The following is a 26,607-nucleotide window of genomic DNA, read 5'->3' as shown; positions in this document are numbered from 1 at the left end:
TGGGCGAGCCCTTAACTTCTCTGTGCCTCAGTTACCTCATCTGTAAAATAGGGATTAAGACTGTGAGCTCCACGTGGGACAACCTGATAACCTTGTATCTACCCCAGTGCTTAGAACAGCGATTGGTACATACTAAGCGCTTAACAAATACCACAATAATAATAATAAAGCTAGCCCTACTCTGGGTGGGCCTGTGACTCAAACAGAGATGACTGTGAGAAGCCAGTAGAAATCCTGGGGAACCCTGGGGGGGAAGGGCTGTGTGAAAGGAAGAAGACAGGGGGATGGACTGCAATGAGCCTCCTTCAAGCCGCCCACCCCCATGCCACATTCCCATCTAGAATCCCTCTCTTCATCATCATCATCATCATCAACTGCATTTTCTGCACAGCTACAATGTGCAAAGCACTGTACTACTGTGCCTCCTGACCCCACTCCAGTCCATCCTTCACTCCGCTGCAGGGATCTTTTTTTTTTTAAGTTGTCCACGTCTTTCCACTCGAGAACCAGTGGTTGCCTATCCACCTCCACGTATTAAACAAAAACTCAGCTTTGAAGGATTCAATCAGATCACCCCATCCTACCTCTCCTCGCTGATCTCCTACTACAGCGCACCCCACACACTTCACTCCTCTTGCTCTAGTTTACTCACTGTGCCCTGATATCTTCTCTTGACGCCAACTCCTTTCCCACACGTTCCCCTTAGCCTGAACCCGTGCCCCATCCATATATTCAAAGCCTATTAAGGTCACATTTCCTCCAAAAGGCCTGCCCTGACTAAGCCCTCCTTTCCTCCTCTCCCACTTCCTTCTGCAAAGCTTTCACCTACTCCCTTTATTCATCCCTCCTCCCAGCCCCGCAGCACGTATGTACTTAAGTACATATCAGTAATTTATTTATTTATATTACTATCCGTCTCCCCCTCTAGACTGACCGCTCATTGAAGGCAGGAAATGTGTCTATTTATTGTTATATTGTGCTCTCCCGAGTGTTTACTGTAATGCTCTGCACATAGTAAGGGCTCAATAAATACCACCGATTGATTTATATGACGGAGGGAAAAAAATGTCTGACCTTGAAGTGTCCATAATCTAATAGACGAGACAGGCAGGCATGAAGCGCATTCAGATAATGGGAGTAAGAACTGGGAAAAACATAATGCCATTGGAAATTTTTAGCTTTAATTCTATTTGTTCTAACAACACCTGTCCACATGTTTTGTTTTGTTGTCTGTCTCCCCCTTCCAGACTGTGAGCCCGTTGTTGGGTAGGGACCGTCTTTATATGTTGCCAACTTGTACTTCCCAAGTGCTTAGTACAGTGCTCTGCACACAATAAGCACTCAATAAATATGATTGAACGAATGAATGAATGACTGTGAGCCCATTATTTCTAGACTGTGAGCCCATTATTGGGTAATGATTGTCTCTGTTGCTGAACTGTACTTTCCAAGTGCTTAGTACAGTGCTCTGCACACAGTAAGCATTCAATAAATACAATTGAATGAATGAATGAATGAGTGAATTAATGAAATAACAAGAATAAGGAAAAAAGAAGAAATGAGGTACCCAAATCAACATTACAAAGGGAAAGGGAGGGGAAAAGGGGTAAATGAGAGAAGTGGGAAGAGAGAAGTAGAGAAGCAGCATGGCTTAGTGGATAGAGCATGGGCCTAGGCGTCAGAAGGACCTGGGTTCTAATTCTGCCTCCACCACTTGTCTGTTGAGTGACCCTGGGCATGTCACTTTCATTCATTCATTCATTCATTCATTCAATCGTATTTATTGAGCACTTACTGTGTGCAGAGCATTGTACTAAACGCTTGGGAAGTACAAATCGGCAACAGATAGGGCCAGTCCCTACCCAACAAAGGGCTCACCGTCTAGAAGGGGGAGACAGGCAGCAAAACAAAACAAGTAGACAGGTGTCAATACCATCAGAATAATCAGAATTATAGATATATATAAATCACGTACAAATATACATAAGTGCTGTGGGGAGGGGAAGGTTGTAGTGTGGACGCGGGGAGGAGGAGCAGAGGAAAAGGGGGGGGCTCAGCCTGGGAAGGCCTCCTGGAGGAGGCGAGCTCTCAGTAGGGCTATGAAGGGAGGAAGAGAGCTAGCTTGGCGGATATTTGGAGGGAGGGCATTACAGGCTGGAGGTAGGAAGAGGGCCAGGGGTGGACGGTGGGACAGGCGAGAACGAGGCCTAGTGAGGAGGTGAGCGGCGGCAGAGGAGCGGAGGGTGTGGGCTGGGAGGGAGAAGGAGAGAAAGGAGGTGAGGGAGGAGGGAAAGATGTGATGGACAGCTTTGAAGCCCAAGTCACTTAACTTCTTTGGGCCTCATTTACCTCATCTGTTCCAGGAGGCCTTCCCAGACTGAGCCCCCTCTTCCCCTCCCCATCCACCCCACCTTACCTCCTTCCCCTCCCCACAGCACCTGTATATATGTTTGCACATATTTATTACTCTATTTATTTTATTTGTACATATGTATTCAATTTATTTTATTCTGTTAATACGTTTTGTTTTGTTCTCTGTCTCGCCCTTCTAGACTGTGAGCCCACTGTTGGGTAGGGACCGTCCCTATATGTTGCCAACTTGGACTTCCCAAGCTACAGTGCTCTGCACACAGTAAGCGCTCAATAAATACGATTGAATGAATGAATGAATGAATGTTAAACTGGGGAATAAGACTGCGAGCCCCATGTGGGACATGGACTGTCTCTAACCTACTAAGTTTGTCTCTACCCCAGTGTTTAGCATTGTGCCTGGCACATAGAAGGGGCTTAACAAATTAGCATTGTGCCTGGCAATCAATCAATCAATCAATCAATCAATCAATCGTATTTATTGAGCGCTTACTGTGTGCAGAGCACTGTACTAAGCGCTTGGGAAGTCCAAGTTGGCAACATATAGAGACTGTCCCTACCCAACAGTGGGCTCACAGTCTAAAAGGGGGAGACAGAGAACAAAACCAAACATACCAACAAAATAAAATAAATAGGATAGATATGTACAAGTAAAATAAATAAATAGAGTAATAAATATGTACAACCATATATACATATATACAGGTGCTGTGGGGAAGGGAAGGAGGTAAGATGGGGGGGATGGAGAGGGGGACAAGGGGGAGAGGAAGGAAGGGGCTCAGTCTGGGAAGGCCTCCTGGAGGAGGTGAGCTCTCAGTAGGGCCTTGAAGGGAGGAAGAGAGCTAGCTTGGCGGACAGTCCCTATCCAACAGTGGGCTCACAGTCTAAAAGGGGGGAAGACAGAGAACGAAACAAAACATACCGACAAAATAAAATAAATAGAATAGATACGTACAAGTAAAATAAATAGAGTAATAAATATGTACAGACATATATACAAATATATGTAGCATATATATAGAAAGGGCTTAACAAATACCTTTTTTTAAAGAAAAGGAAGGAGAGAGCAGGGTGAGGTGTGAAGTGACAGGGGTGGGCTGAGGGATGAGGGGCAGAGCTGAGGCGGGGCACAAGGACCCCTGCCCCCAGTTTTCTCACCCCAAGGCCGGGGCCAGGGGTCGGCCATGTCTCGGGTCAGTCATGCCCCGGTTCCCGCGGCCTTCGGGGGCGGCGGGCCCCGCTGACCAGGCCTCGAGTGACCAGAGTGCTTGGAGAAGCAGCGTGGCTCAGTGGAAAGAGCACGGGCTTCGGAGTCAGAGGCCATGGGTTCAAATTCCGGCTCTGCCAATTGTCAGCTGTGTGACTTGGGGCAAGTCACTTCACTTCTCTGGGCCTCAGTTGCCTCATCTGGAAAATGGGGATGAAGACTGTGAGCCCCCCGTGGGACAACCTGATCACCTTGTAACCTCCCCAGCGCTTAGAACAGTGCTTTGCACATAGTAAGCGCTTAATAAATGCCATCATCATCATCATCATCAAAGCCCTGGGGACATGGCGGCCTCTGGCCCCTTGGCCTCACCCCGTCGCTGAGGGAAGCCCTCCACAGGCCCCGCCTCCTCCCTCCCGAGCCAATCAGACGCGGGGTGACACAGGCGTCAGCCAATCAACGGCCGGGAGCCAAGACGGGCGCCGCTTCCCTTCGACGGGGGCGCGGCGCTCCTCGAGCCGGAGGCACGTGACTGGGGGGGGGGCGGGACCAGCACGTGGCAGAGCGCGTGACAGAGCACGAGGCTCAGCACGAGGCATGCGCACGAGGAAGCGGTGGCAATTCGCTCCCTCACCCCACCGCTTGGGGGCGCCCCAACCCGGAACTGGGCAGTCACGTGGGGCGAGGGGGGCCGGTTAGGGCAGAGGATGCTGGGAAGTGGCACAGGGGAGCAGCAGTGGGCATCCCTACCCTGGTCCTGCCAACCCCCTTCCCCTCCTCCCTGTCCTCCCGGTTTCCTCCGGCCCTGTCCCTTCCCCTCCCTAATTGGGCCTTCCTCCTCCTCCTCCTTGGCCTCCCGGTTTCCCCCGCAGCCCCCGAGGGTGGGTCAGAGGGCAGAACCAAGCTCGCCGCCCCCTCCTGCCCACCTGCCCCCAGCTGCCATGAAGCCCCAGGCGCCCGGCCCTCCCTGCCAACGCCAGCCCGAGGCGAAGGAGCGGATCAGGCGTCGGAGGTCCAAACGGGAACGGAACCAGCGGCGCTTCGGCAACGGGGCGGCCTTCCCGGGCAGCCAGAGGCCCAACCGGGACCGGCCCCCGCCCGCAGGCCTTGCCGCCTCCACAACGGGGGTTGTCATCACGCGGCATAGGCTGAGCCGGGATCACCGGGGCCTCTTCAACCGGGAGGTCAAGTCCGCTGCGGTGGAGCGGCTCCTAGGGTCCGGGGAAGGTGGAGCCCGGACTTGCCAGGGGGCCGGGGCCGCCCCCGACAAAGGACCACCACCTCCCGGCCCCACGCCGCCTCCGCCGGGATGGCGGCAGCCCCAAGGAGCGCGGAGCAAAGAAAACGTGGCCCCGGGGGGGTCCGGGCCGGGCCCCCCCAGCCCCCTCCGGCCCCCGGAGGTCGGGGAGCTGCTCGGGGAGCTCCGGGGCCGGGTGCCCTTGCCAGAGGCCTTTCCCGGGCGCAACCTGGTGCAGGAAGCCCGAGGGGTCATCATGGGAGCCCTGCTGGCCCAGCACGGGACGCTGCCTGACCTCACCCAAGTCCTGAGGGGGTCCCACGAACAGGCGGCGGGTAGGACTCGGAACGGCCCCTCTTTTTCTTCTTCCCCGCGCTGGGGGCTGCCTCCCTCCCCTTCCCCATCCTCGGCCCCCGAGAACCCCCCAGTCCCTCCCCGGAGCCCCCTCCTCCTGGGGGGCTAATACGAGAGGCAGCGTGGTGGAGCGGCTAGAGCACAGGCCTGAGAGTCAGAAGGTCATGGGACGGCCCCTCTTTTTCTTCTTCCCCGCCCTGAGGGCTGTCTCCCTCCCCTTCCCCATCCTAAGCCCCCGAGGACCCCCCAGTCCCTCCCTGGAGCCCCCTCCTCCTGTGGGCTAATACGAGAGGCAGCGTGGTGGTGTGGCTAGAGCACGGGTTTGAGAGTCAGAAGGTCATGAGACGGCCCCTCTTTTTCTTCTTCCCCGCACTGAGGGCTGTGTCCCTCCTCTTCCCCATCCTCGGCCCCCGAGAACCCCCCCGGTCCCTCCCTGGAGCCCCCTCCTCCTGTGGGGCTAAAACGAGAGGCAGCGTGGTGGAGTGGCCGGAGCACGGGCTTGAGACTCAGAAGGTCGTGGGTTCTAATTCTGGCTCCGCCACTGGTCTGCTGTGTGACCTTGAGCAAGTCACTTCTCCGGGCCTCAGTTACCTCATCCGTCAAATGAGGGTTAAGTCCGTGAGCCCTACGTGGCATCCGACCCAATTTGCTTGTATCCACCCCAGCGCTTAGTACAGTGCTGTCACGTAGTAAGGGCTTAACAAATACTATTATTATTGTTATTATTATGATTATTGGGACCCGCAACCGTCCTCACGCCCCCTCTCCTCCTTTCTAGGGACCGAGAGGGAGAGACACAAGGAATGGAGGGAGCCCAGATGGAAGAGTCCCACGCCGCCGCCCCCAAGGGAGACGAGGAGGGCAGAGAGGCTGCCCCTTCTTCTTGGCCAGAGTCCCGGCCCCCTTCTCAGGGAGAGGGTAAGACCCGCTCGGACTCCGGGCTCGCCCTTTACCCAGCTGGGTATCCAGCCCACCCTCGTCTTCCCCGCCCCCCCAGGGGGAAGGGGGATCCCGTTGAAAAGTGGGGTCTGGTGGGAGATGTTGGAGTCCGAGCAGGTGGGGCAGGGCTTGGGGAGGGGGACGGGACGTTGGTGCGTGTGCCCGCGGAATCTGGCCCGGTCCCACGCCTTGTGCACGTCCTTCCCCCAGGTGGACGGGAGCCTGGAGCTGCCCCCATCCCCGCAGCGGCCCTCTCCTTTCTTCCCCTCGGCCCAGCAGGAGCGGGGCGGGGCCTGGTGGGGGGAGGCGGCAGGGCCCCCCCCGACGGCCTTCGACATGCTGAAGAGCATCTGGTTGCAGCCGTCGCCCCCGGATCGGCCACCCCGGGACCCCCCGCCCCTCGAGCTCCCCTGGCAGTGGGGCCCGAGGGCCTCGATCCCCCTGGCCTGCTTCCCGCCCTCGGCCGCCCTGGACTGGAGCCCCAGCCCCCTGGCCCCCCGCCTGCTGGGCCAGGCCAGCCCTGAGCCCTGGACCTTCCCGCGCATGAAGCTCTACTAGGAGCGGGGGAGGCCAGGAGGCCTGCCCCCCTCCCGCTCCCATCCATCCCTTCCCTCCCCCGTTACCCCCTACCCATCCATCGCTCCTCTCCCCCTTTGCCCCCCACCCATCCGTCACTCCTCTCCCTCCTTTGGCCCCCACCCATGCACCACTCCTTTGCCCCCCACCGATCCGTCATTCCTCTCTCCCCCCTTTGGCCCCCACCCATCCGTCACTTGTCGCCCCCCACCCGTGTGCCTCAATAAAACCCCCTTTTTCCCCGCCCACCCCTACTCCGCTCGTTTGTGGCGGGGTGCGGGGAGGAGGCTCTCAGGCCCGGGCGGGCAACCGAGGTGGCAAAGAATTGGTCCTGGCACCTGCAGCGGGGAGGGACTGGAGCTAGGGGAAAGGATGGGAGGGGCGAGGCGTCTGCCCCTTTAAGCGGGAGCGCGCGGCCCGGCCGTCCCGCTCGTCCCCGCCACCGTCGCCGCCGCCGCCGCCTCTACGGGAGTGGGTGCGGGTCCGGAGCCGGATGGGGCCCCCGAGCCGCCCGGCCCCTCTCCGGCTGCCCAGGCCGCTGCCAATGCTGCTGCTGCCAATGCTGCCAGTGCTGCCAGTGCTGCCAATGCTGCTGCTGCCAATGCTGCTGCTGCTGCTGGTGCCGGCCCCCGGGGCCCGGGGCAAGTACGTGCGGGGCAACATCAGCTCCAAGGAGGTCAGTCCGACCGGGACGGGCACCGGGGCACCTGCCGGGACACGCCCCCCGCCCAAATGCCCGGGTCCGGCCCGAGTCCCTCCCCCCAGGCCCGGCCCGAGCCCCCTGCCCTTCTCCTCCAGGCCAAGGGAGGAAGGGTCGGGGGGATTTCCGGGGGCGGTGGAGGACCCTTTGGAGGGGCGGGGGGCCGAGCCCCGGGGTCTCCAGGGAACAGCGGGGCCCCGGCCCCACCTGGGCCCAAGTAGAATCCAAGGGGATTTATTTGGAGCCACGATTTGGTGCTGGTGGTGGTGGTGGTGGTAGGGGGGCCTGGGGGGCATCTGCAAGGCCTCCGAGGCTCTGGAAGACTAGGGGAGGGAAGGATGCTCCAGAATCCCGCCCGCTGTATCTTGGCGGACTTGAGTTTTCAGAGGGAGAGTGGCGGATCTGGAGGGGCAAGGGAAGGCTTCTTCTGGGGGGCCCTGGAGAGGAACAGTTGGGAAGGGGGTCCCGGCTGCCAGTGGGGTGACTGGATCTTGGCATCTCTGCGGGAACGACCCCTTTTAGACTGTGAGCCCACTGTTGGGTAGGGACCGTCTCTGTATGTTGCCAACTTGGACTTCCCAAGCGCTTAGTACAGTGCTCTGCACACAGTAAGCGCTCAATTGATTGAAAGAGAGGGAGGTTAGGGTAGAGGTGGACCCCGGGGCTAACACGGCCATCGAGAGATCTCGCCGAGCCGAGGGGGAAGAGTCCAAGTAGCGTCAGGGGAGCCGGGGTCCCATTCAGGCTCTGGGAAGTGGATAGGTTTCTCTCTGGCACTTGTCAGAGCCCATAGAGTGGGAATGTAGGGAGTCAGGGAATGGGTCTTCCAACTGTGTCATGTTGTACTCGTCCAAGGGCTCAGTGCAGTATGGGTTTCTCTCTGGCACTTGTCTGAGCCCGTAGAGTGGGAATGTAGGGAGTCAGGGAATGGGTCTTCCAACTGTGTCATGTTGTACTCGCCCAAGGGCTCAGTACAGTATAGGTTTCTCTCTGGCTCTTGTCAGAGCCCGTAGAGTGGGAATGTAGGGAGTCAGGGAATGTGTCTTCCAACTGTGTCATATTGTACTCGCCCAAGGGCTTAGTACTGTGAGTGCTGTGCACACAGAAAGATCTCCATAAAAACTATCGAGCGAGAATTTGGGGCGGCTGGCGTGGTCTCTGAGGACTCTGGGGGATACGTGGGGGGCTCTGGACTGTGGGGATGCAGTCTGGGTAGTGGGAAGAATATTTGTGAGCTGCTTTGTGATTTGGTAGAACCAATGGAATGGAAGCGTGCTTGGTGGCCGGGGGCCCGGGGGGTAGGTGGGACTCCATCATGCCGAGCAGTGTGGCCTAGTGGAGAGAACAGGGGCTTGGGAGTCAGAACGGTCTGGGTTCTGATCCAGTCTGTGCCACTTGTCTGCCGTGCGACCTTGGGGATGTCACTTTGCTTCTCTGAGCCTCAGTTACTGCATCTATAAAATGGGGATGAAGACTGTGAGATCCATGTGGGACGTGGACTGCGCCCAAACTGATTAGCTTGTTTCTCCTCCAGGGCTTAGTCCAGTGCTTGGCACATAGGAAGAGCTTAACAAATAAGCGGTCCCCGGGGGCATCGGGGTTCTGAGGGATAGGAGTGGGAATCCTGATTAAACCCTCACTGCCCATACTCTTTCTCCTTCTGCATCACCCTTGCATCCTTTATTCACCCCACGGCCCCTGTCCGTAACTTATTTTAATGTCTGTCTCCCCCTCTAGACCGTAAACTCTCTGCGGTCAGGGAATGTGTCTTCCAACTGTGTCATGTTGTACTCGCCCAAGGGCTTAGTACAGTGCTGTGCACACAGAAAGATCTCCATAAACACTATCGACTGAGAATTTGGGGTGGCCGGCGTGGTCTCTGAGGACTCTGGGGGATATGTGGGGGGCTCTGGACTGTGATTGATTCAGAGGCCTTCCCAGACTGAGCCCCTTCCTTCCTCTCCCCCTTGTCCCCCTCTCCATCCCCCTCATCTTACCTCCTTCCCTTCCCCACAGCACCTGTATATATGTATATATGCTTGTACATATTTATTACTCTATCTTACTTGAACATATCTATTCATTTTATTTTGTTAGTATGTTTGGTTTTGTTCTCTGTCTCCCCCTTCTAGCCTGTGAGCCCGCTGTTGGGTAGGGACCGTCTCTATGTGTTGCCGACCTGTACTTCCCAAGAGCTTAGTACAGTGCTCTGCACACAGTAAGCGCTCAATAAATACGATTGATTGATTGATTGGGGATGCAGAGAGTCAGGGGGCCCCGGAAGACGGAAAAGGGGTGGCTTTGCATCTGGGGAGCATTGTGGGAAGCACCTTGGGGTGCTTAGGAAGGACCTCTGCGAGGGCAGCGAGGGACTGGCGCGTGGAAGATGGAGTCCAGGGTAGTGGGGTTTTGGGGGAGACCCTTGGGGTCAAGGTCTGACCTTACCTCTCCAGGATTGGGTGTTCCTGACACGGTTCTGCTTTCTCTCTGACTATGGGCGCCTAGACTTCCGCTTCCGTTACCCTGAGGTGAGACCCTCCGGTGCCCCCAACCCAAGAGGGGAGACCCCTGGCCCCAAGGGGGTCACCCCTCCCCGCCACCTTCCTCTCCCCTGGGGGAGGAGAAGAGACTGGTAGCCTCTCCCTTTCCCAGGCCAAGTGCTGTGAGAACATCCTGCTGTACTTTGATGACCCTTCCCAGTGGCCGGCCGTATACAAAGCAGGGGACAAGGTGGGGACGGTGCCGGGAAAGCAGGGCCTTCGGAAAGGCAGGCCAGAGGCAGAGGGCCAAGGGGGAGCGGGGATGGATTGGGGGGGTGGGGGCGGAGGAGGATTGGGAGTTCCCGGGAGACGTCTCTCACGCCCCTTCCCAGGACTGTGAGGCCAAGGAGTCGGTGATCCGCCCGGAGAACAACCAGGTTATCAACCTCACCACCCAGTACGCCTGGTCCGGCTGCCAGGTGCGGGGCGGCTCGTGGGACCACAGAGAGGCGGGCTGTGGTGGGAGCGTTGCTGTGGGGTGGGGGGAGGGATGGGGGGGCTGGGCCGTCGTGGGGTGACCAAGTTGGGGACTCCAGAGCAAAGGGCCTGGAATGCCCGGTCCGTCGCCCAACGTCTTCCTCCCCGTCACGACCCGTCCTTCCTTCTGCCCTGTGGAAACGGGCAGTTGCAGCCTCCCTGCCCCATCCTCAGTCCCCTGGGGGTCCCTGTCCCCTCCTCCCCAGGTGGTGCCCGAGGGCGGAACCCGCTACCTGAGCTGCTCCAGCGGCCGCAGCTTCCGCTCGGTTCGGGAGAGATGGTGGTACATCGCCCTCAGCAAATGTGGGGTACGGCCTCCCCCTCACCTCTTCCGCTGTCTTTTCCTTGGTCTTCTTAATCCCCAACCTTCTGGGGCCTCCTCCAGGAGGCCTTCCCAGACTGAGCCCCCTCCTTCCTCTCCCTGTCCTTCCCCTCCCCACAGCACCTGTATATATGTTTGGACATATTTATTACTCTATTTATTTGCACATATTTATTCTAATTATTTTATTTTGTTAATATGTTTTGTTCTCTGTCTCCCCCTTCTAGACTGTGAGCCCACTGTTGGGTAGGGACTGTCTCTATATGTTGCCAACTTGGGCTTCCCAAGCGCTTACTACAGTGCTCTGCACACAGTAAGCGCTCAATAAATACGATTTAGTGAATGAATGGGGGCTCCTCTGTCCTGCCACAGTGAGGCATAAGCCCCCCCCACCCACCCACCTGAGTCCCCTTGTGACCCTACAGGGGGACGGGCTCCAGTTGGAGTATGAAATGATTCTCACCAATGGCAAATCCTTCTGGACCAGACACTTCTCTGCAGATGAATTTGGTGAGGGAAGGTCCCGGGCTGGGTGTCGGGCCGGGGAAAATAGCCCTGGGGCAGGTGCTCGGGCCCTGGGGGTTCCGGGCATTATAGTCTGGGTGTGATGCCGCCCCTCCCCTTGTCTGCCCTTTTTCCAGGGATCCTAGAGACAGACGTGACCTTCCTCCTCATCTTCATCCTCATCTTTCTCCTCTCCTGTTACTTTGGCTGTGAGTCGCCGGGGAGGGGGGCTGAGCCGGTGAGCGGGGTAGGGTCAGGGGGAGGAGGGGGTGGCCCGGGGGCATCACGGCAGCTCTTCCTCTCATGATGATGATGGCATTTCTCATGGTCCTCCTCCTGCTCTTCCTCCCACAAGACTTGCTGAAAGGCCGGCAGCTGCTGCATACGACCTACAAGATGTTCATGGCTGCAGCTGGAGTGGAGGGTGAGGTCTACGGCGGGGGGATCTCGGGAGACGGGGCCTGCGCCCTGGGAAGGGAGCGGGTTGCTGACGGGGGACAGGAGAGTCGAGAGAGGGGCGTGGTGAGGAGCGAAGAACACGGATTGGCAGATACCGAGAAGCGCCATGGTCCTGAGAAGCAGGGTGGCCTAGCGGATAGAGCACAGGCCGGAGAGTCAGACGGATCTGAGTTCTAATCCCAGTTTCGCCAGTTGTCCGCTGTGTGACCTTGGACGAGTCACTTCACTTCTCTGTGCCCGGTTACCTCATCTGTAAAATGGGGATTAAGACTGTGAGCCCCACGTGGGACAATCTGATTATCCGGTATCTACCCCAGTGCTTGGAATAGTGCTTGGCACATAGTAAGTGCTGAACAAATACCAAAAAAAAGGAAAAGGAAAAAAACGATACAAGATATAAAGTTTCTGGAGAGGGGAGGCGGGCGCCCCGATCCGGGAGCTGGGCCTGGGGAGGCGGGGTTGGTCCAGGGACTGCTATCAGAACCTTGAGTCCCTGGAGAAGGAAGAGGAGAAGTAGCAGCAGTAGCAGGCATGGTATTTATTGAGCACCCTCTTGGGGAACTCAGTAAATGTGACTCCTCTCCTTCCCCTGCTGCACTGTACTTTGCGGGAAACTCAAAAGATGGAGGGGTGCGAGGATCTGGGGCTAGGGGTGCGCCTGATGAGGGGAGTAAGGGTTGGAGCCCAGGCTGGAGGGGCAGAGGAGGCTGAGGGGTCCGGGCTAATGAAGCCCCCGTGCCCACTGCACCCCCTGTGTCTCCCTTGCCCCCCAGTCCTGAGCCTCTTGTTCTTCTGCATCTACTGGGGTCAGTACGCCACCGATGGCATCGGCAACCGCAGCTTCAAGATCCTGGGTGAGAGCCTAGATCCCGGGGTCTGGTGGGGGTGGGCGAGGGAGGGTCCGCCAGGGGCGGACCCCGTCTGAACCCCCTCCCCTCTCCCCCTCAGCAAAGCTGCTCTTCTCCGTCAGTTTCCTCATCTTTCTGCTGATGCTCATCCTGCTGGGGAAGGGCTTCACCGTCACACGGTGGGCAGGGCCCGGGGAGGGCCAAGGGATCGGAGAGATTGCGGGGGGAGGGGAGACTGGCTGGCAGGTTTTGGGGGGGTCCCCTGCTCCAGCCCTTCCACCCGCCCCCCACTTCACCTCCCCACCACCCCCTCTCGCCAGGGGCCGGATCAGCCACTCCGGCTCGGTGAAACTGTCCGTCTACATGACTCTGTACACCCTCACCCACATCGTGCTGCTCATCTACGAGGCGGAGGTGAGGCGTTTTTCTCCTCCCCCAATTCCTCCTCTCCCCCGGCCCCCACCCTTCCCCGTTCTAGGGTCTGAGGTCCCCCTGGGCAGGAGCAGGGACTCCTTCGGGGCGTGACCCCCGTGACCTCCCAAGCCGGCCGAGCGTCTGGAGCCCGGGCCCATCGTCACCCTTCACGGTCCTTGCCCCTCCGCTGTCTGAGTCGTTGGGGCGGGAGGTGGTCGTCGTCCCCCCCTCCCGCCCCCGACCTGACCTCGCTTCTTCCGGCCGCTTGCCGCCGCTCCCTACTCGGTCACCCCGACACCCTCCGCCTGCGTCCCCCGCCGTCCCCGCCGCCCGGCTCGCTGGCACCTCAGGCCCCGCCGGGCGTCAGTTCTTTGACCCAGCCCAGGTGCTCTACACGTACGAGTCTCCGGCGGGCTACGGGCTGATCGGGCTGCAGGTGGTGGCCTACGTGTGGTTCTGCTACGCCGTCCTCGTCTCCCTGCGCCACTTCCCGGAGAAGCAGCCTTTCTACGGGCCGTTCTTTGCCGCTTACACCCTCTGGTGAGACCTCTGAGCCCTACCCCACGTTGGGCCCACCGTTCTCGGCCCCGGGCCCAAACTTCCACCTCTGCTCTCTCTGACTCTGGCGTGGACGGTGACCCCTCTGTTTCGACCTGAGCTGCCTCAGGTGTGACTCCGCACCCCTCTCCACTGACCCGTATCCTCCTCCCGCTACCCTAACCTGCCTCCCTCTGATCTGTAACCTCCCCGTCCCTCGGGACTGGTCTGCCGCCTCCGTCTTCTGGTGAGTGTCTGATCTGTGGCGACGACGCTGCCCCTCGGTCCTCCTTCTCCCCCGTTGCTTTCCGCCCATCCCCGACTCCCGTCGCCCCCGGGGGAAGGGAGCTCGGTGGGGTGGAGAGGCCCAGCGAGGCGGCCCGGTTTTAGGACTGGGGGCGGCGGGGAGAGCGGGACACCGAGGCAGCCGCCTCTTTTCTGCCCCTTCCCACCCAGGATGGCCTCCGGGTGAGGGGGGTGGCAGTGGTGGGAGACCCCACCACGGGTCCCAAGCTCTTCACCGCCTCCCCTCCCGCCCACCCACCCCCGCCTGGCACAGGTTTTTTGCGGTCCCGGTCATGGCACTCATCGCCAACTTCGGCATTCCCAAGTGGGCACGGGAGAAGATCGTGAACGGCATCCAGCTCGGCATTCACCTCTACGCCCATGGGGTGTTCTTGGTGAGAGAGGGGGGCCTGGGGCGGGGGTCCCTGCCCCTTTCCGATCCTTTACCACCCCCACCCTGGGGTGAGAAAGTAGCACGGCCTGGTGGAAAAAGCGCGAGACCGGGAGGCAGGGGACCTGGGTTCTAATCCCGACTCCGCCATCTGCCTGCTCTGCAAATTTGGGCATGTCACTTGACCTCTCTGTGCCTTTTTCTCTAAAATGGAGATTAAATACCTATTCTCCCTCCCTTCCCCTTAGAATGTGAGCCCCATGTGGAACAGGGATTGTCCTCTATATATCCCACTGCTTTGGCACATAGTAAGCGCTTAACAGATAGCATCCTTATCGTGTGAGAAGCAGCACGAGTCAAAAGGTCACGCACTGTGATCCCAGCTCTGCCACTGGTCTGCTGCGTGACCTTGGGCAAGTCACTTCACTTCTCTGGGCCTCAGTTCCCTCATCCGTTCAATGGGGATCGGGGCACGCGGGACAGGGACTGTGTCCAACCCGATTTGCGTGTATCCACACCAGCGCTTAGTACAGAGAAGCGGCGTGGCTCAGTGGAAAGAGCCCGGGCTTTGGGGTCAGAGGTCATGGGTTCAAATCCCAGCTCTGCCAGTTGTCAGCCGTGTGACTTTGGGCAAGTCGCTTCACTTCTCTGGGTCTCAGTCACCTCATCTGTAAATTGTGTGGCTCAGTGGAAAGAGCACGGGCTTTGGCGTCAGAGGCCATGGGTTCGAATCCCAGCTCCGTCAATTGTCAGCTGTGTGACTTTGGGCAAGTCGCTTCACTTCTCTGGGCCTCAGTTACCTCCTCTGTAAAATGGGGATGAAGACTGTGAGCCCCCTGTGGGGCAACCTGATCGCCTTGTAACCTCCCCAGCGCTTAATACAGTGCTTTGCACATAGCGCTTCATAAATGCCATCATTACTAAAATGGGGATGAAGACTGTGAGCCCCCCCGTGGGACAACCTGATCACCCTGTAACCTCCCCAGCGCTTAATACAGCGCTTTGCACATAGTAAGCGCTTAGAACAGTGCTCGGCACACACTGAGAAGCAGCGTGGCTCAGTGGAAAGAGCCCGGGCTTGGGAGTCGGAGGTCGTGGGTTCTAATCCCAGCTCCGCCACTTGTCAGCTGTGTGACTTTGGGCAAGTCACTTCACTGGGCCTCAGTTACCTCCTCTGTAAAATGGGGATGAAGACTGTGAGCCCCCTGTGGGACAACCCGATTACCTTGTATCCCCCCCAGAGCTTAGAACAGTGCTTCGCACATGATGGCTTAACAAATGCCATCATTATTATAGTAAGCGCTTAACAAATGCAGTCATTATTATAGTAAGCGAACGCCATCATTATAGTAGCACTTAAACATCATCATCATTATAGTAAGCGCTTAACAAATGCCATCATTATTATAGTAAGCGCTTAAACACCATCATTATAGTAAGTGCTTAAATGCCATCATTATTATAGTAAGCGCTTAACAAATACCATCCTTATTATCGTAAGCGCTTAACAAATACCATCCTTATTATCGTAAGTGCTTAACAAATACCATCCTTATTATCATAAGCGCTTAACAAATGCTATCATTATTATAGTAAGCGCTTAACAAATACTATTATTAGTCATTCATTCAATCGTATTTATTGAGTGCTGTGTGCAGAGCACTGTACTAAGTGCTTGGGAAGTACAAGTTGGCAACATTATTATGGTAAGTGCTTAGCAAATACAATCATTATTATAGTAAGCGCTTAACAAATGCCATCATTGTTATAATAATAATAATAATGATAATGGCATTTATTAAGCACTTACTATGTGCAAAGCACTGTTCAAAAGTGCTGGGGAAGTTACAAGGTGATCAGGTTGTCCCACGGGGGGCTCAAAGTCTTCATCCCCATTTTCCAAATGTGGGAACTGAGGCCCAGAGAAGTGAAGTGACTTGCCCAAAGTCACACAGCTGACAAGTGGCAGAGTCAGGTTTCGAACCCATCACCTCTGACTCCAAAGCCCGGGTTCGTTCCACTGAGCCACGCTGCTTAACAAATGCTATCATTGTTATAGTAAGCGCTTAACAAATACCATCATTATTATAGTAAGCACTTAACAAATACTATCATCATTCAATCGTATTTATTGAGCGCTTACTGTGTGCAGAGCACTGAACTAAGCAATTGGGAAGTACAAGCTGGCAACATCATTACAGTAAGCGCTTAACAAATGCCATCATCATTACAGTAAGCGCTTAACAAATGCCATCATCATCACGGTAAGCGCTTAACAAATGCCATCATCATCACGGTAAGCGCTTAACAAATGCCATCATCATCACGGTAAGCGCTTAACAAATGCCATCATCATCACGGTAAGCGCTTAACAAATGCCATCATCATCACGGTAAGCGCTTAACAAATGCCATCATCATTACGGTAAACGCTTAGCAAATGCCATCATCATTACGGTAAGCGCTTAACAAATGCCATCATCATTACGGTAAACGCTTAGCAAATGCCATCATCATTACGGTAAGCGCTTAACAAATGCCATAATCATTACGGTAAGTGCTTAACAAATGCCATCATCATTTCGCTTAACAAATGCCATCATCATTACAGTAAGCGCTTAGCAAATGCCATCATCATTACAGTAAGCGCTTAGCAAATGCCATCATCATTACAGTAAGCGCTTAGCAAATGCCATCATCATCACAGTAAGCGCTTAGCAAATGCCATCATCATCACAGTAAGCGCTTAGCAAATGCCATCATCACAGTAAGCGCTTAACAAATGCCATCATCATCACAGTAAGCGCTTAACAAATGCCATCATCATCACAGTAAGCGCTTAACAAATGCCATCATCATCACAGTAAGCGCTTAACAAATGCCATCACCATTACAGTAAGCGCTTAACAAATGCCATCATCATTACAGTAGGCGCTTACGCGCTTAACAAATGCCATCATCATCACAGTAAGCGCTTAACAAATGCCATCATCATCACAGTAAGCGCTTAGCAAATGCCATCATCATTACAGTAAGCGCTTAACAAATGCCATCATCATCACAGTAAGCGCTTAACAAATCCCATCATCATTATAGTAAGCGCTCAATAAATACCATCACTATTATAGTAAGTGCTCAATAAATATCATCATTAGAATAAGCGCTCAATAAATATCATCATTAGAGTAAGTGCTCAACAAATGCCATCACCATTACAGTAAGCGCTTAGCAAATGCCATCACCATTACAGTAAGCGCTTAGCAAATGCCATCACCATTACAGTAAGCGCTTAGCAAATGCCATCACCATTACAGTAAGCGCTTAGCAAATGCCATCACCATTACAGTAAGCGCTTAGCAAATGCCATCATCACTGTAGTAAACTTTTAACAAATGCCATCATTACTATAGTAAGTGCTCAACAGATGCCATCACCATCACAGTAAGCACTTAACAAATGCCATCATCACTGTAGTAAACTTTTAACAAATGCCATCATTACTATAGTAAGCGCTCAACAGATGCCATCATCACTGCAGTAAGCGCTTAACAAATGCCATCATTATTATAGTAAGCGCTTAGCAAACGCCTTCATTATAGTAATCGCTCAACAAATACCATCATTGTTACAGTTAAGCGCTCAACAAATGCCATCATTGTTATAGTGAGTGCTCAACAAATGCCATCATTATTATAGTAAGCGCTTAGCAAACGCCTTCATGATAGTAGTCGCTCAACAAATACCATCATTGTTATAGTGAGCGCCCAACAAATGCCATCATTATTATAGTAAGCGCTTAGCAAACGCCTTCATGATAGCAGTCGCTCAACAAATACCATCATTGTTATAGTGAGCGCTCAACAAATGCCATCATTATTATAGTAAGCGCTTAGCAAACGCCTTCATGATAGTAGTCGCTCAACAAATACCATCATTGTTATAGTGAGCGCTCAACAAATGCCATCATTATTATAGTAAGCGCTTAGCAAATGCCTTCATGATAGTAGTCACTCAACAAATACCATCATTGTTATAGTGAGCGCCCAACAAATGCCATCATTATTATAGTAAGCGCTTAGCAAACGCCTTCATGATAGTAGTCGCTCAACAAATACCATCATTGTTATAGTGAGTGCCCAACAAATGCCATCATTATTATAGTAAGTGCTTAGCAAATGCCTTCATGATAGCAGTCGCTCAACAAATACCATCATTGTTATAGTTAAGCGCTCAACAAATGCCATCATTATTATAGTAAGTGCTTAGCAAATGCCTTCATGATAGTAATCGCTCAACAAATACCATCATTGTTATAGTTAAGCGCTCAACAAATGCCATCATTATTATAGTAAGCGCTTAGCAAACGCCTTCATGATAGCAGTCGCTCAACAAATACCATCATTGTTATAGTGAGCGCCCAACAAATGCCATCATTATTATAGTAAGCGCTTAGCAAATGCCTTCATGATAGTCACCGCTCAACAAATACCATCATTGTTATAGTTAAGCGCTCAACAAATGCCTTCATGATAGTAGTCGCTCAACAAATACCATCATTGTTATAGTTAAGCGCTCAACAAATGCCATCATTATTATAGTAAGCGCTTAGCAAACGCCTTCATGATAGCAATCGTTCAACAAATACCATCACTGTTATAGTTAAGCGCTCAACAAATGCCTTCATGATAGTAGTCGCTCAACAAATACCATCACTGTTATAGTTAAGCGCTCAACAAATGCCTTCATGATAGTAGTCGCTCAACAAATACCATCATTGTTATAGTTAAGCGCTCAACAAATGCCATCATTATAGTAAGCGCTCATCAAATGCCATCATTACTAGAGTAAGTGCTTAAGAAATAGTATCATTATTATAAATGCCCTGACTATTATCCGTAGTACTGCATCGCCTAACGGCTACCCCCGTGTGTGTGTGTGTGTGTGTTTTTAAATTTTTGCACGTGGTCGCTTCCGGCGTGCCCCGGGCCCCAGCTGATGACCCGGCCGTCGGCGGCGAACAAGAACTTCCCGTACCACGTGCGGACGTCGCAGATCGGGGCCGGCGGTGTCGGTGTCGGCGGTGTGGGCGGCGGCGGGGGGAAGGTCCGGTGTCCGCAGGCCTACGGCAACGTCACCTTCATCAGCGACTCGGTGCCCAACTTCACCGAGCTGTTCTCCATCCCGGCGGCCGCGGGGACCAAGGACGGCGTAAGCGGCGCGCGCCCCCCCCCGCCCCCGGCCCGGACGCGCAGGCGCGCGCGCGCGGCCCCGCCCCAGCCCCGCCCCCTCGCTCCTGGCCCCGCCCCCCGGCTTCCGGACCCCGCCCCTTGACTTCCGCCCGGCCCCGCCGCCGGCCCCCGCCTTCCGCCCGGCCACGCCCCCCAGGGAGCTGGCCCCGCCCCCTCCCCCGCAGCTGCTCACCCCGCCCCGCGCCTTCCGGGCCCGTCCGGCGGACCTCGAGTACCTGGCCCCGCTGCCGGCCGCGCCTGCCGCCCCCCCGTGACCCCCTGACCCTGACCCTCCCCCCTCCCCCCTCAGGCGGGGAAGCAGGTGGAGGAGACGGCGGCGGGGGCGGCCCGGGCGGTGACCGCGTTGGAGCCCGGCGGCCCCGCCGCGCCCCTTCCCCTTCCCCTTCCCCCGGGTGGTGCCGCCGGGGCCCCCCGCCCCTCTCCCCGTCCCCGGCCGCGGCTGTCGCCTTCCAATGGCTTCACCGAGTACTTCAGCATGCACGGGGCGGGGGCGGGGCCCAGGCCGCCCCTCCTCTGAGACCCCCGACCCCCCGTGCACTCGGGACCCTCTCCCCAGACACGCACACACACCTGCCCTCCTCCTCCTCCTCCCCTTCCCCCTATACACACAGACCTGCCCTCCTCCTCCTCCTCCCCTTCCCCCTATACACACAGACCTGCCCTCCTCCTCCTCCTCCTCGTCTCCCTATACACGCAGACCTGCCCTCCTCCTCCTCCTCTCCCTATACACACAAACTTGCCCTCCTCCTCCTCTCCCTATACACGCAGACCTGCCCTCCTCCTCCTCCTCACACAGACCTGCCTCCTCCTCCTCTTCTCCCTATACACACAGACCTGCCTCCTCCTCCTCTTCTCCCTATACACACAGACCTGCCTCCTCCTCCTCTTCTCCCTATACACACAGACCTGCCCTCCTCCTCTTCTCCCTATACACACAGACCTGCCTCCTCCTCTTCCCCCTATACACACAGACCTGCCTCCTCCTCCTCTTCTCCCTATACACACAGACCTGCCCTCCTCCTCCTCCCCTCCCCATACACGCAGACCTGCCCTCCTCCTCCCCTCCCTATACACGCAGACCTGCCCTCCTCCTCCTCTCCCCATACACGCAGACCTGCCCTCCTCCCCTCCCTATACACGCAGACCTGCCCTCCTCCCCTCCGTATACACGCAGACCTGCCCTCCTCCTCTTCTCCCTAGACACACACACCTGCCCTCCTCCTCCCCTCCCTATACACACAGAACTGCCCTCCTCCTCCTCCCCCTATACACGCAGACCTGCCCTCCTCCTCCTCCTCCCCCTATACATGCAGACCTGCCCTCCTCCTCCTCCTCCTCTCCCTATACACGCAGACCTGCCCTCCTCCTCCTCCCCCTATACACGCAGACCTGCCCTCCTCCTCCTCCTCCCCTATACACGCAGACCTGCCCTCCTCCTCCTCCTCCCCTATACACGCAGACTTGCCCTCCTCCTCCTCCTCTCCCTATACACGCAGACCTGCCCTCCTCCTCCTCCTCTCCCTATACCCGCAGACCTGCCCTCCCCCTCCTCCTCCTCCTCAACCGACCCCCCGCCACCAGTCACCGTGCAGACCGCTGATGGGGGCCCCCTTCGCCCCCGACCCTCCCCATAATGGTCCCCAAAACGTGCCAAACGCCCCTGCCTGAGCGAGCTCCTCCTCAACCTCCCCACCCACGATCTGGGCTGGACTCCTGCGTGGCCTAATCCCGTCACCCCGTCGTCGCCCCTTCCCGCCCCCAGCCTCTTTGACCTCTGACTTATGGCCTCCGTGACTTTTGACTCCCAGACTCTGACCAATCTTCAGCTTCTGGGTCCCTAAACCTCTACTTTCGTCCCTGGACTCTGGCTGTGACCCTTAGGTTCTGAGATGTTCAGATTCCTCTGCTCCCCAGTACCCCATTCCCCTGATTACCACTCTGCCTCCCTATAATATTCCCCAGGGGCTGGCCTGCCAGGGCAAAGTGTTCTTTTGCCAAAATAAAGATGACCGATTGTGTTTCTACCTTAATGGCACCCAGTTTTATTCTTTCCCCCCTGGCCTATCAGATGTCAGCTCCGTGTAGGCAGCCCTGCACCTTTCGCCCAGGGTCTTTCCGAGTGAAAGTTAAGGGTGTTTTAAAAATTCCTTTCCTCATCAACAGCCATGAGAAGCAAGCGTGGCTCAGTGGAAAGAGCCCGGGCTTTGGAGTCAGAGGTCATGGGTTCAAATGCCAGCTCCACCAACTGTCAGCTGTGTGGCTTTGGGCAAGTCACTTAACTTCTCTAGGCCTCAGTGACCTCGTCTGGAAAATGGGGATTAAAACTGTGAGCACACCCCCCCCCCCCGCCCCGCGCCGGGACAACCTGATCTCCTTGTAACCTCCCTAGCGTTCAGAACAGTGCTTTGCACATAGTAAGAGCTTAGAGCCCAGACTTTGGAGTCAGAGGTCATGGGGTCAAATGCCAGCTCCGCCAACTGTCAGCCGTGTGACTTCGGGCAAGTCACTTCTCTGTGCCTCAGTGACCTCACCTGGAAAATGGGGATTAAAACTGTGAGCACCCACCCAGGACAATCTGATCACCTTGTAACCTCCCTAGCACTTAGAACAGTGCTTTGCACATAGTAAGCGCTTAGAGCCCGGACTTTGGAGTCAGAGGTCATGGGGTCAAATGCCAGCTCCGCCAACTGTCAGCTGTGTGACTTCGGGCAAGTCACTTCTCTGTGCCTCAGTGACCTCATCTGGAAAATGGGGATTAAAACTGTGAGCACCCCCTCGGGAAAACCTGATCGCCTTGTAACCTCCCCAGTGCTTAGAACAGCGCTTTGCACATAGTAAGCGCTTAACAAATACCATCATTATTATTATTTCCTTCCTCTCCATCCCCCCATCTTACCTCCTTCCCTTCCCCACAGCACCTGTATACATGTATATGTTTGTACATATTTATTACTCTACTTATTTATTTATTTACTTGTACATATCTATTCTATTTTATTTTGTTAGTATGTTTGGTTTTGTTCTGTCTCCCCCTTTTAGACTGTAAGCCCACTGTTGGGTAGGGACCGTCTCTAGATGTTGCCAACTTGGACTTCCCAAGCGCTTAGTCCAGTGCTCTGCACACAGTAAGCGCTCAATAAATACGATTGATTGATTGACTGATTGGTTGATTATTATTAAGCGCTTAGTACAGTGCTCTGCACATAGTAAGCGCTCAATAAATACGATTGATTGATTGATCAGCCAGGCCGGGCACCGCGCTAGCCTCACCGCTGGCTTCGGGGGCCGCACTGCGCATGCGCCTCGGCCCCCTCCCCGTAGGGAGGAGGCGGTGCTGGCGACCGCGCCCCCTCCCGCTGGCCGGAGGGATCGCCGCTCCGCGGTCCTCCTGGAAGCCCTTCTAGCCCTCCGCCTCGCTGCTCCGGAGTCCTCCCCGGGCCGCTCTCTCTCTCCCCGTCTCTCTCCCCGCCTCTCTGGCCTGGTCCATCCATCCTGCTGCGGGCGGCGGAGGCGGTGAGTGTGGCGCCTATAGGGGCTATAGGGGGCGGCCCAAGGCCAAGCATCCCTCACCTGAACACTCCCACGGGATGTTTATCTATATGGGGGGCCTCTCCTTTGCTCCCAGAGCCGACCCTCCCCTTCTCCGGGGATCTCCCCTAGAGGAGATTTCCTTCCCCTATAGGCCCCTATAAGGGCCTCTCTCTCCCTTATAGGAGACCCTCCCTGCCCCCTCCCACCCTTTGACACCCCCCCCCCCGCTCGCTCCCCCTTTCTGCAGCAGGGGGGCTGTTTCTTTGCGAAGAATGTCCCTGCCCCCACCTTCCCTGAGATGGTCCTTATAATAATAATGATGGCATTTGTTAAGCGCTTACTATGTGCAAAGCATTCACTCATCCATTCAGTCGTATTTATTGAGCGCTTACTGTGTGCAGAGCACTGGACTAAGCGCTTGGGAGGTACAGGGTGGCAACATCTAGAGACGGTCCCTACCCAACATTCATTCAATCGTATTTATTGAGCGCTTACTGTGTGCAGAACACTGTACTAAGCGCTTGGGAGGTACAGGTTGGCAACATATAGAGACGGTCCCTACCCAACATTCATTCAGTCGTATTTATTGAGCGCTTACTGTGCGCAGAGCACTGTACTAAGCGCTTGGGAGGTACATGTTGGCAACATATAGAGACGGTCCCTACCCAACATTCATTCATTCATTCAATCGTATTTATTGAACACTTACTGTGTGGAGAGCACTGGACTAAACGCTTGGGAGGTACAAGTTGGCAACATCTAGAGACGGTCCCTACCCAACATTCATTCAGTCGTATTTATTGAGCGCTTACTGTGTGCAGAGCACTGGACTAAGCGCTTGGAAGGTACAAGTTGGCAACATATAGAGACGGTCCCTACCCAACACTCATTCATTCATTCAATCGTATTTATTGAGCACTTAATGTGCGCAGAGCATTGGACTAAGAGCTTGGGAAGTACAAGTTGACAACATATGGAGACGGTCCCTACCCAACAGTGGGCTCACAGTCTAGAATTATTATTATATAATAATAATAACAATAATGGCATTTATTTAGCGCTTACTATGTGCAAAACATTGGTCTAAGCGCTGGGGAGGTTACAGGGTGATCAGGTTGTCCCACGGGGGGCTCACAGTTTTAATCCCCATTTTCCAGATGAGGGAACTGAGGCACAGAGAAGTGAAGTATATACGTATAGATGTTTGTACGTATTTATTACTCTATTTTATTTGTACATACTTATTCTATTTATTTTATTTTGTTAATATGTTTTGTTCTCTGTCTCCCCCTTCTAGACTGTGAGCCCACTGTTGGGTAGGGACCGTCTCTATATGTTGCCAACTTGTACTTCCCAAGCGCTTAGTACAGTGCTCTGCACACAGTAAGCGCTCAATAAATACGATTGAATGAATGAAGTGACTTGCCCAAAGTCGCACAGCTGACAATTGGCGGAGTGGGGATTTGAACCCGTGACCTCTGACTCCAAAGCCCCGGCTCTTTCCACTGAGCCACGCTGTTCTCTTATATTTGTACTGGCCTTCCCAGGCGCTTAGTGCGGTGCTCTGCCTGCAGTAAGCGCCCAATAAATACGATTGAATGAGTGAATCCCCTTATACGGGACGCTGCGACCCCCCTTCTGCCCCCTGACCGACCTGGGGCTGCCCCTCCAGGCCTCGCGGCCCCCGGGCTCTGGGCACTGTCGCCTCCTGACCCCTGACCTCTGACCCCCGGGCCTCCCTGCTGCTCGGGAAGCTCCCAAAGGGTCCGATGGGGGGTCGTCCCCCTCCCCAACCCGGGGCGTGGGGTCTGGGGGCCTGGTCCCTCCCCTCCGGGCCTCCCAGCGTGGCTCAGTGGAAAGAGCCCGGGCTTTGGAGTCAGAGGCCCTGGATTCAAATCCCGGCTCCGCCAACTGTCAGCCGTGTGACTTTGGGCAAGTCACGTAACTTCTCTGTGCCTCAGTTCCCTCATCTGTCAAATGGGGATGAAGACTGGGAGCCCCACGTGGGACAACCTGATCACCTTGTAGCCTCCCCAGTGCTTAGAACAGTGCTTTGCACATAGTAAGCGCTTAACAATTACCATCACCATTATTATTATTATTCTTCTCTGGGCCTGAGTGACCTCATCTGTCAAACGGGGATGAAGACTGGGAGCCCCACGTGGGACAACCTGATCACCTTGTACCCTCCCCAGTGCTTAGAACAGTGCTTTGCACATAGTAACTGCTTAACAATTACCATCACATTGTTATTATTATTCTTCTCTGGGCCTCAGTGACCTCATCTGTCAAACAGGGATGAAGACTGGGAGCCCCACGTGGGACAACCTGATCACCTTGAATCCTCCCCAGTGCTTAGAACAGTGCTTGGCACATAATAAGCGCTTAACAAATACCATTATTATTATTATTATTCTCTGGGCCTCAGTGACCTCATCTGTCAAACGGGGGTGAAGACTGGGAGCCCCACGTGGGACAACCTGATCACCTTGAATCCTCCCCAGTGCTTAGAACAGTGCTTGGCACATAATAAGCGCTTAACAAATACCATCATTGGGCTCCCACGTGGGACAGCCTGATCACCTTGAATCCTCCCCAGTGCTTAGAACAGTGCTTTGCACATAGTAAGTGCTTAACAAATACCATCATCATTGTTATTATTATTATTATTCTCCGGGCCTCAGTGACCTCATCTGTCAAATGGGGATGAAGACTGGGAGCCCCACGTGGGGCAACCTGATCACCTTGTATCCTCCCCAGCGCTTAGAACAGTGCTTGGCACATAGTAAGCGCTTAAATACCATCATTATTATTATTATTATTAATCTCTGGGCCTCAGTGACCTCATCTGTCAAACAGGGATGAAGACTGGGAGCCCCACGTGGGACAACCTGATCACCTTGAATCCTCCCCAGTGCTTAGAACAGTGCTTGGCACATAATAAGCGCTTAACAAATACCATTATTATTATTATTCTCTGGGCCTCAGTGACCTCATCTGTCAAACGGGGGTGAAGACTGGGAGCCCCACATGGGACAACCTGATCACCTTGAATCCTCCCCAGTGCTTAGAACAGTGCTTGGCACATAATAAGCGCTTAACAAATACCATCATTGGGCTCCCACGTGGGACAGCCTGATCACCTTGAATCCTCCCCAGCGCTTAGAACAGTGCTTTGCACATAGTAAGCGCTTAACAATTACCATCACCATTATTATTATTATTATTCTCTGGGCCTCAGTGACCTCATCTGTCAAACGGGAATGAAGACTGGGAGCCCCACGTGGGACAACCTGATCACCTTGAATCCTCCCCAGTGCTTAGAACAGTGCTTGGCACATAATAAGGGCTTAACAAATACCACCATTGCTATTATTATTATTCTCTGGGCTTCAGTGACCTCATCTGTCAAACGGGGATGAAGACTGGGAGCCCCACGTGGGGCAACCTGATCACCTTGTATCCTCCCCAGTGCTTAGAACAGTGCTTTGCATGTAGTAAGCGCTTAACAAATACCATTATTATTATTATTATTATTATCATTCCTCCCCACCCCAGCTAGGCTCACCCCGCTTTTGTGTCGTCCCCCCGTTACAGGTCTGGCCATGGCCCGCGGCGGCCCCAGCCCCCTGCTCTGAGCCCCCATGGGCCCGGCGCCCCCCGCCCCC

General features: G+C 55.0%; 2 protein-coding genes across 2 annotated transcripts; both read left to right on the top strand.

The window, feature by feature from the left end:
* The first annotated feature begins 4,401 nt into the window (after positions 1-4,401).
* Positions 4,402-6,731, top strand: PRR19 (proline rich 19). Its single transcript, XM_038767569.1, has 3 exons — positions 4,402-5,149; positions 5,947-6,086; positions 6,318-6,731. Exons 1-3 carry the CDS (start codon positions 4,519-4,521, stop codon positions 6,663-6,665), a joined length of 1,119 nt encoding a protein of 372 aa, XP_038623497.1. The 5' UTR covers positions 4,402-4,518; the 3' UTR covers positions 6,666-6,731.
* A 421-nt stretch (positions 6,732-7,152) lies between these two features.
* TMEM145 (transmembrane protein 145) lies at positions 7,153-26,577 on the top strand. Its single transcript, XM_038767685.1, has 18 exons — positions 7,153-7,359; positions 9,837-9,911; positions 10,036-10,113; positions 10,256-10,342; positions 10,607-10,708; positions 11,148-11,232; positions 11,364-11,435; positions 11,582-11,650; positions 12,459-12,539; positions 12,634-12,712; positions 12,854-12,947; positions 13,315-13,487; positions 14,044-14,164; positions 19,152-19,367; positions 19,698-19,892; positions 21,323-21,489; positions 22,730-22,863; positions 26,537-26,577. Exons 1-18 carry the CDS (start codon positions 7,177-7,179, stop codon positions 26,575-26,577), a joined length of 2,052 nt encoding a protein of 683 aa, XP_038623613.1. The 5' UTR covers positions 7,153-7,176.
* The last annotated feature ends 30 nt before the right edge of the window (positions 26,578-26,607 follow it).

The sequence above is a fragment of the Tachyglossus aculeatus genome, chromosome 26 (assembly GCF_015852505.1).
Source record: "Tachyglossus aculeatus isolate mTacAcu1 chromosome 26, mTacAcu1.pri, whole genome shotgun sequence".
Lineage (NCBI taxonomy): Eukaryota > Metazoa > Chordata > Mammalia > Monotremata > Tachyglossidae > Tachyglossus > Tachyglossus aculeatus.
Note: the sequence above shows the minus strand (reverse complement) of the source record. Positions and strands in the feature narration are given on the sequence as shown.

What these genes read in the sequence shown, in the direction of transcription:
- PRR19 (XM_038767569.1), top strand. Translation starts at nt 4,519, where the DNA reads ATGAAGCCCCAGGCGCCCGGCCCTCCCTGCCAACGCCAGCCCGAGGCG. An exon ending in GTCCCACGAACAGGCGGCGG is followed by an intron (nt 5,150 to 5,946) that starts GTAGGACTCGGA and finishes CCTCCTTTCTAG; the next exon opens with GGACCGAGAGGGAGAGACAC. An exon ending in GCCCCCTTCTCAGGGAGAGG is followed by an intron (nt 6,087 to 6,317) that starts GTAAGACCCGCT and finishes TCCTTCCCCCAG; the next exon opens with GTGGACGGGAGCCTGGAGCT.
- TMEM145 (XM_038767685.1), top strand. Translation starts at nt 7,177, where the DNA reads ATGGGGCCCCCGAGCCGCCCGGCCCCTCTCCGGCTGCCCAGGCCGCTG. An exon ending in CTTCTCTGCAGATGAATTTG is followed by an intron (nt 11,233 to 11,363) that starts GTGAGGGAAGGT and finishes CCCTTTTTCCAG; the next exon opens with GGATCCTAGAGACAGACGTG. An exon ending in AGTACTTCAGCATGCACGGG is followed by an intron (nt 19,893 to 21,322) that starts GCGGGGGCGGGG and finishes TCTGCTCCCCAG; the next exon opens with TACCCCATTCCCCTGATTAC.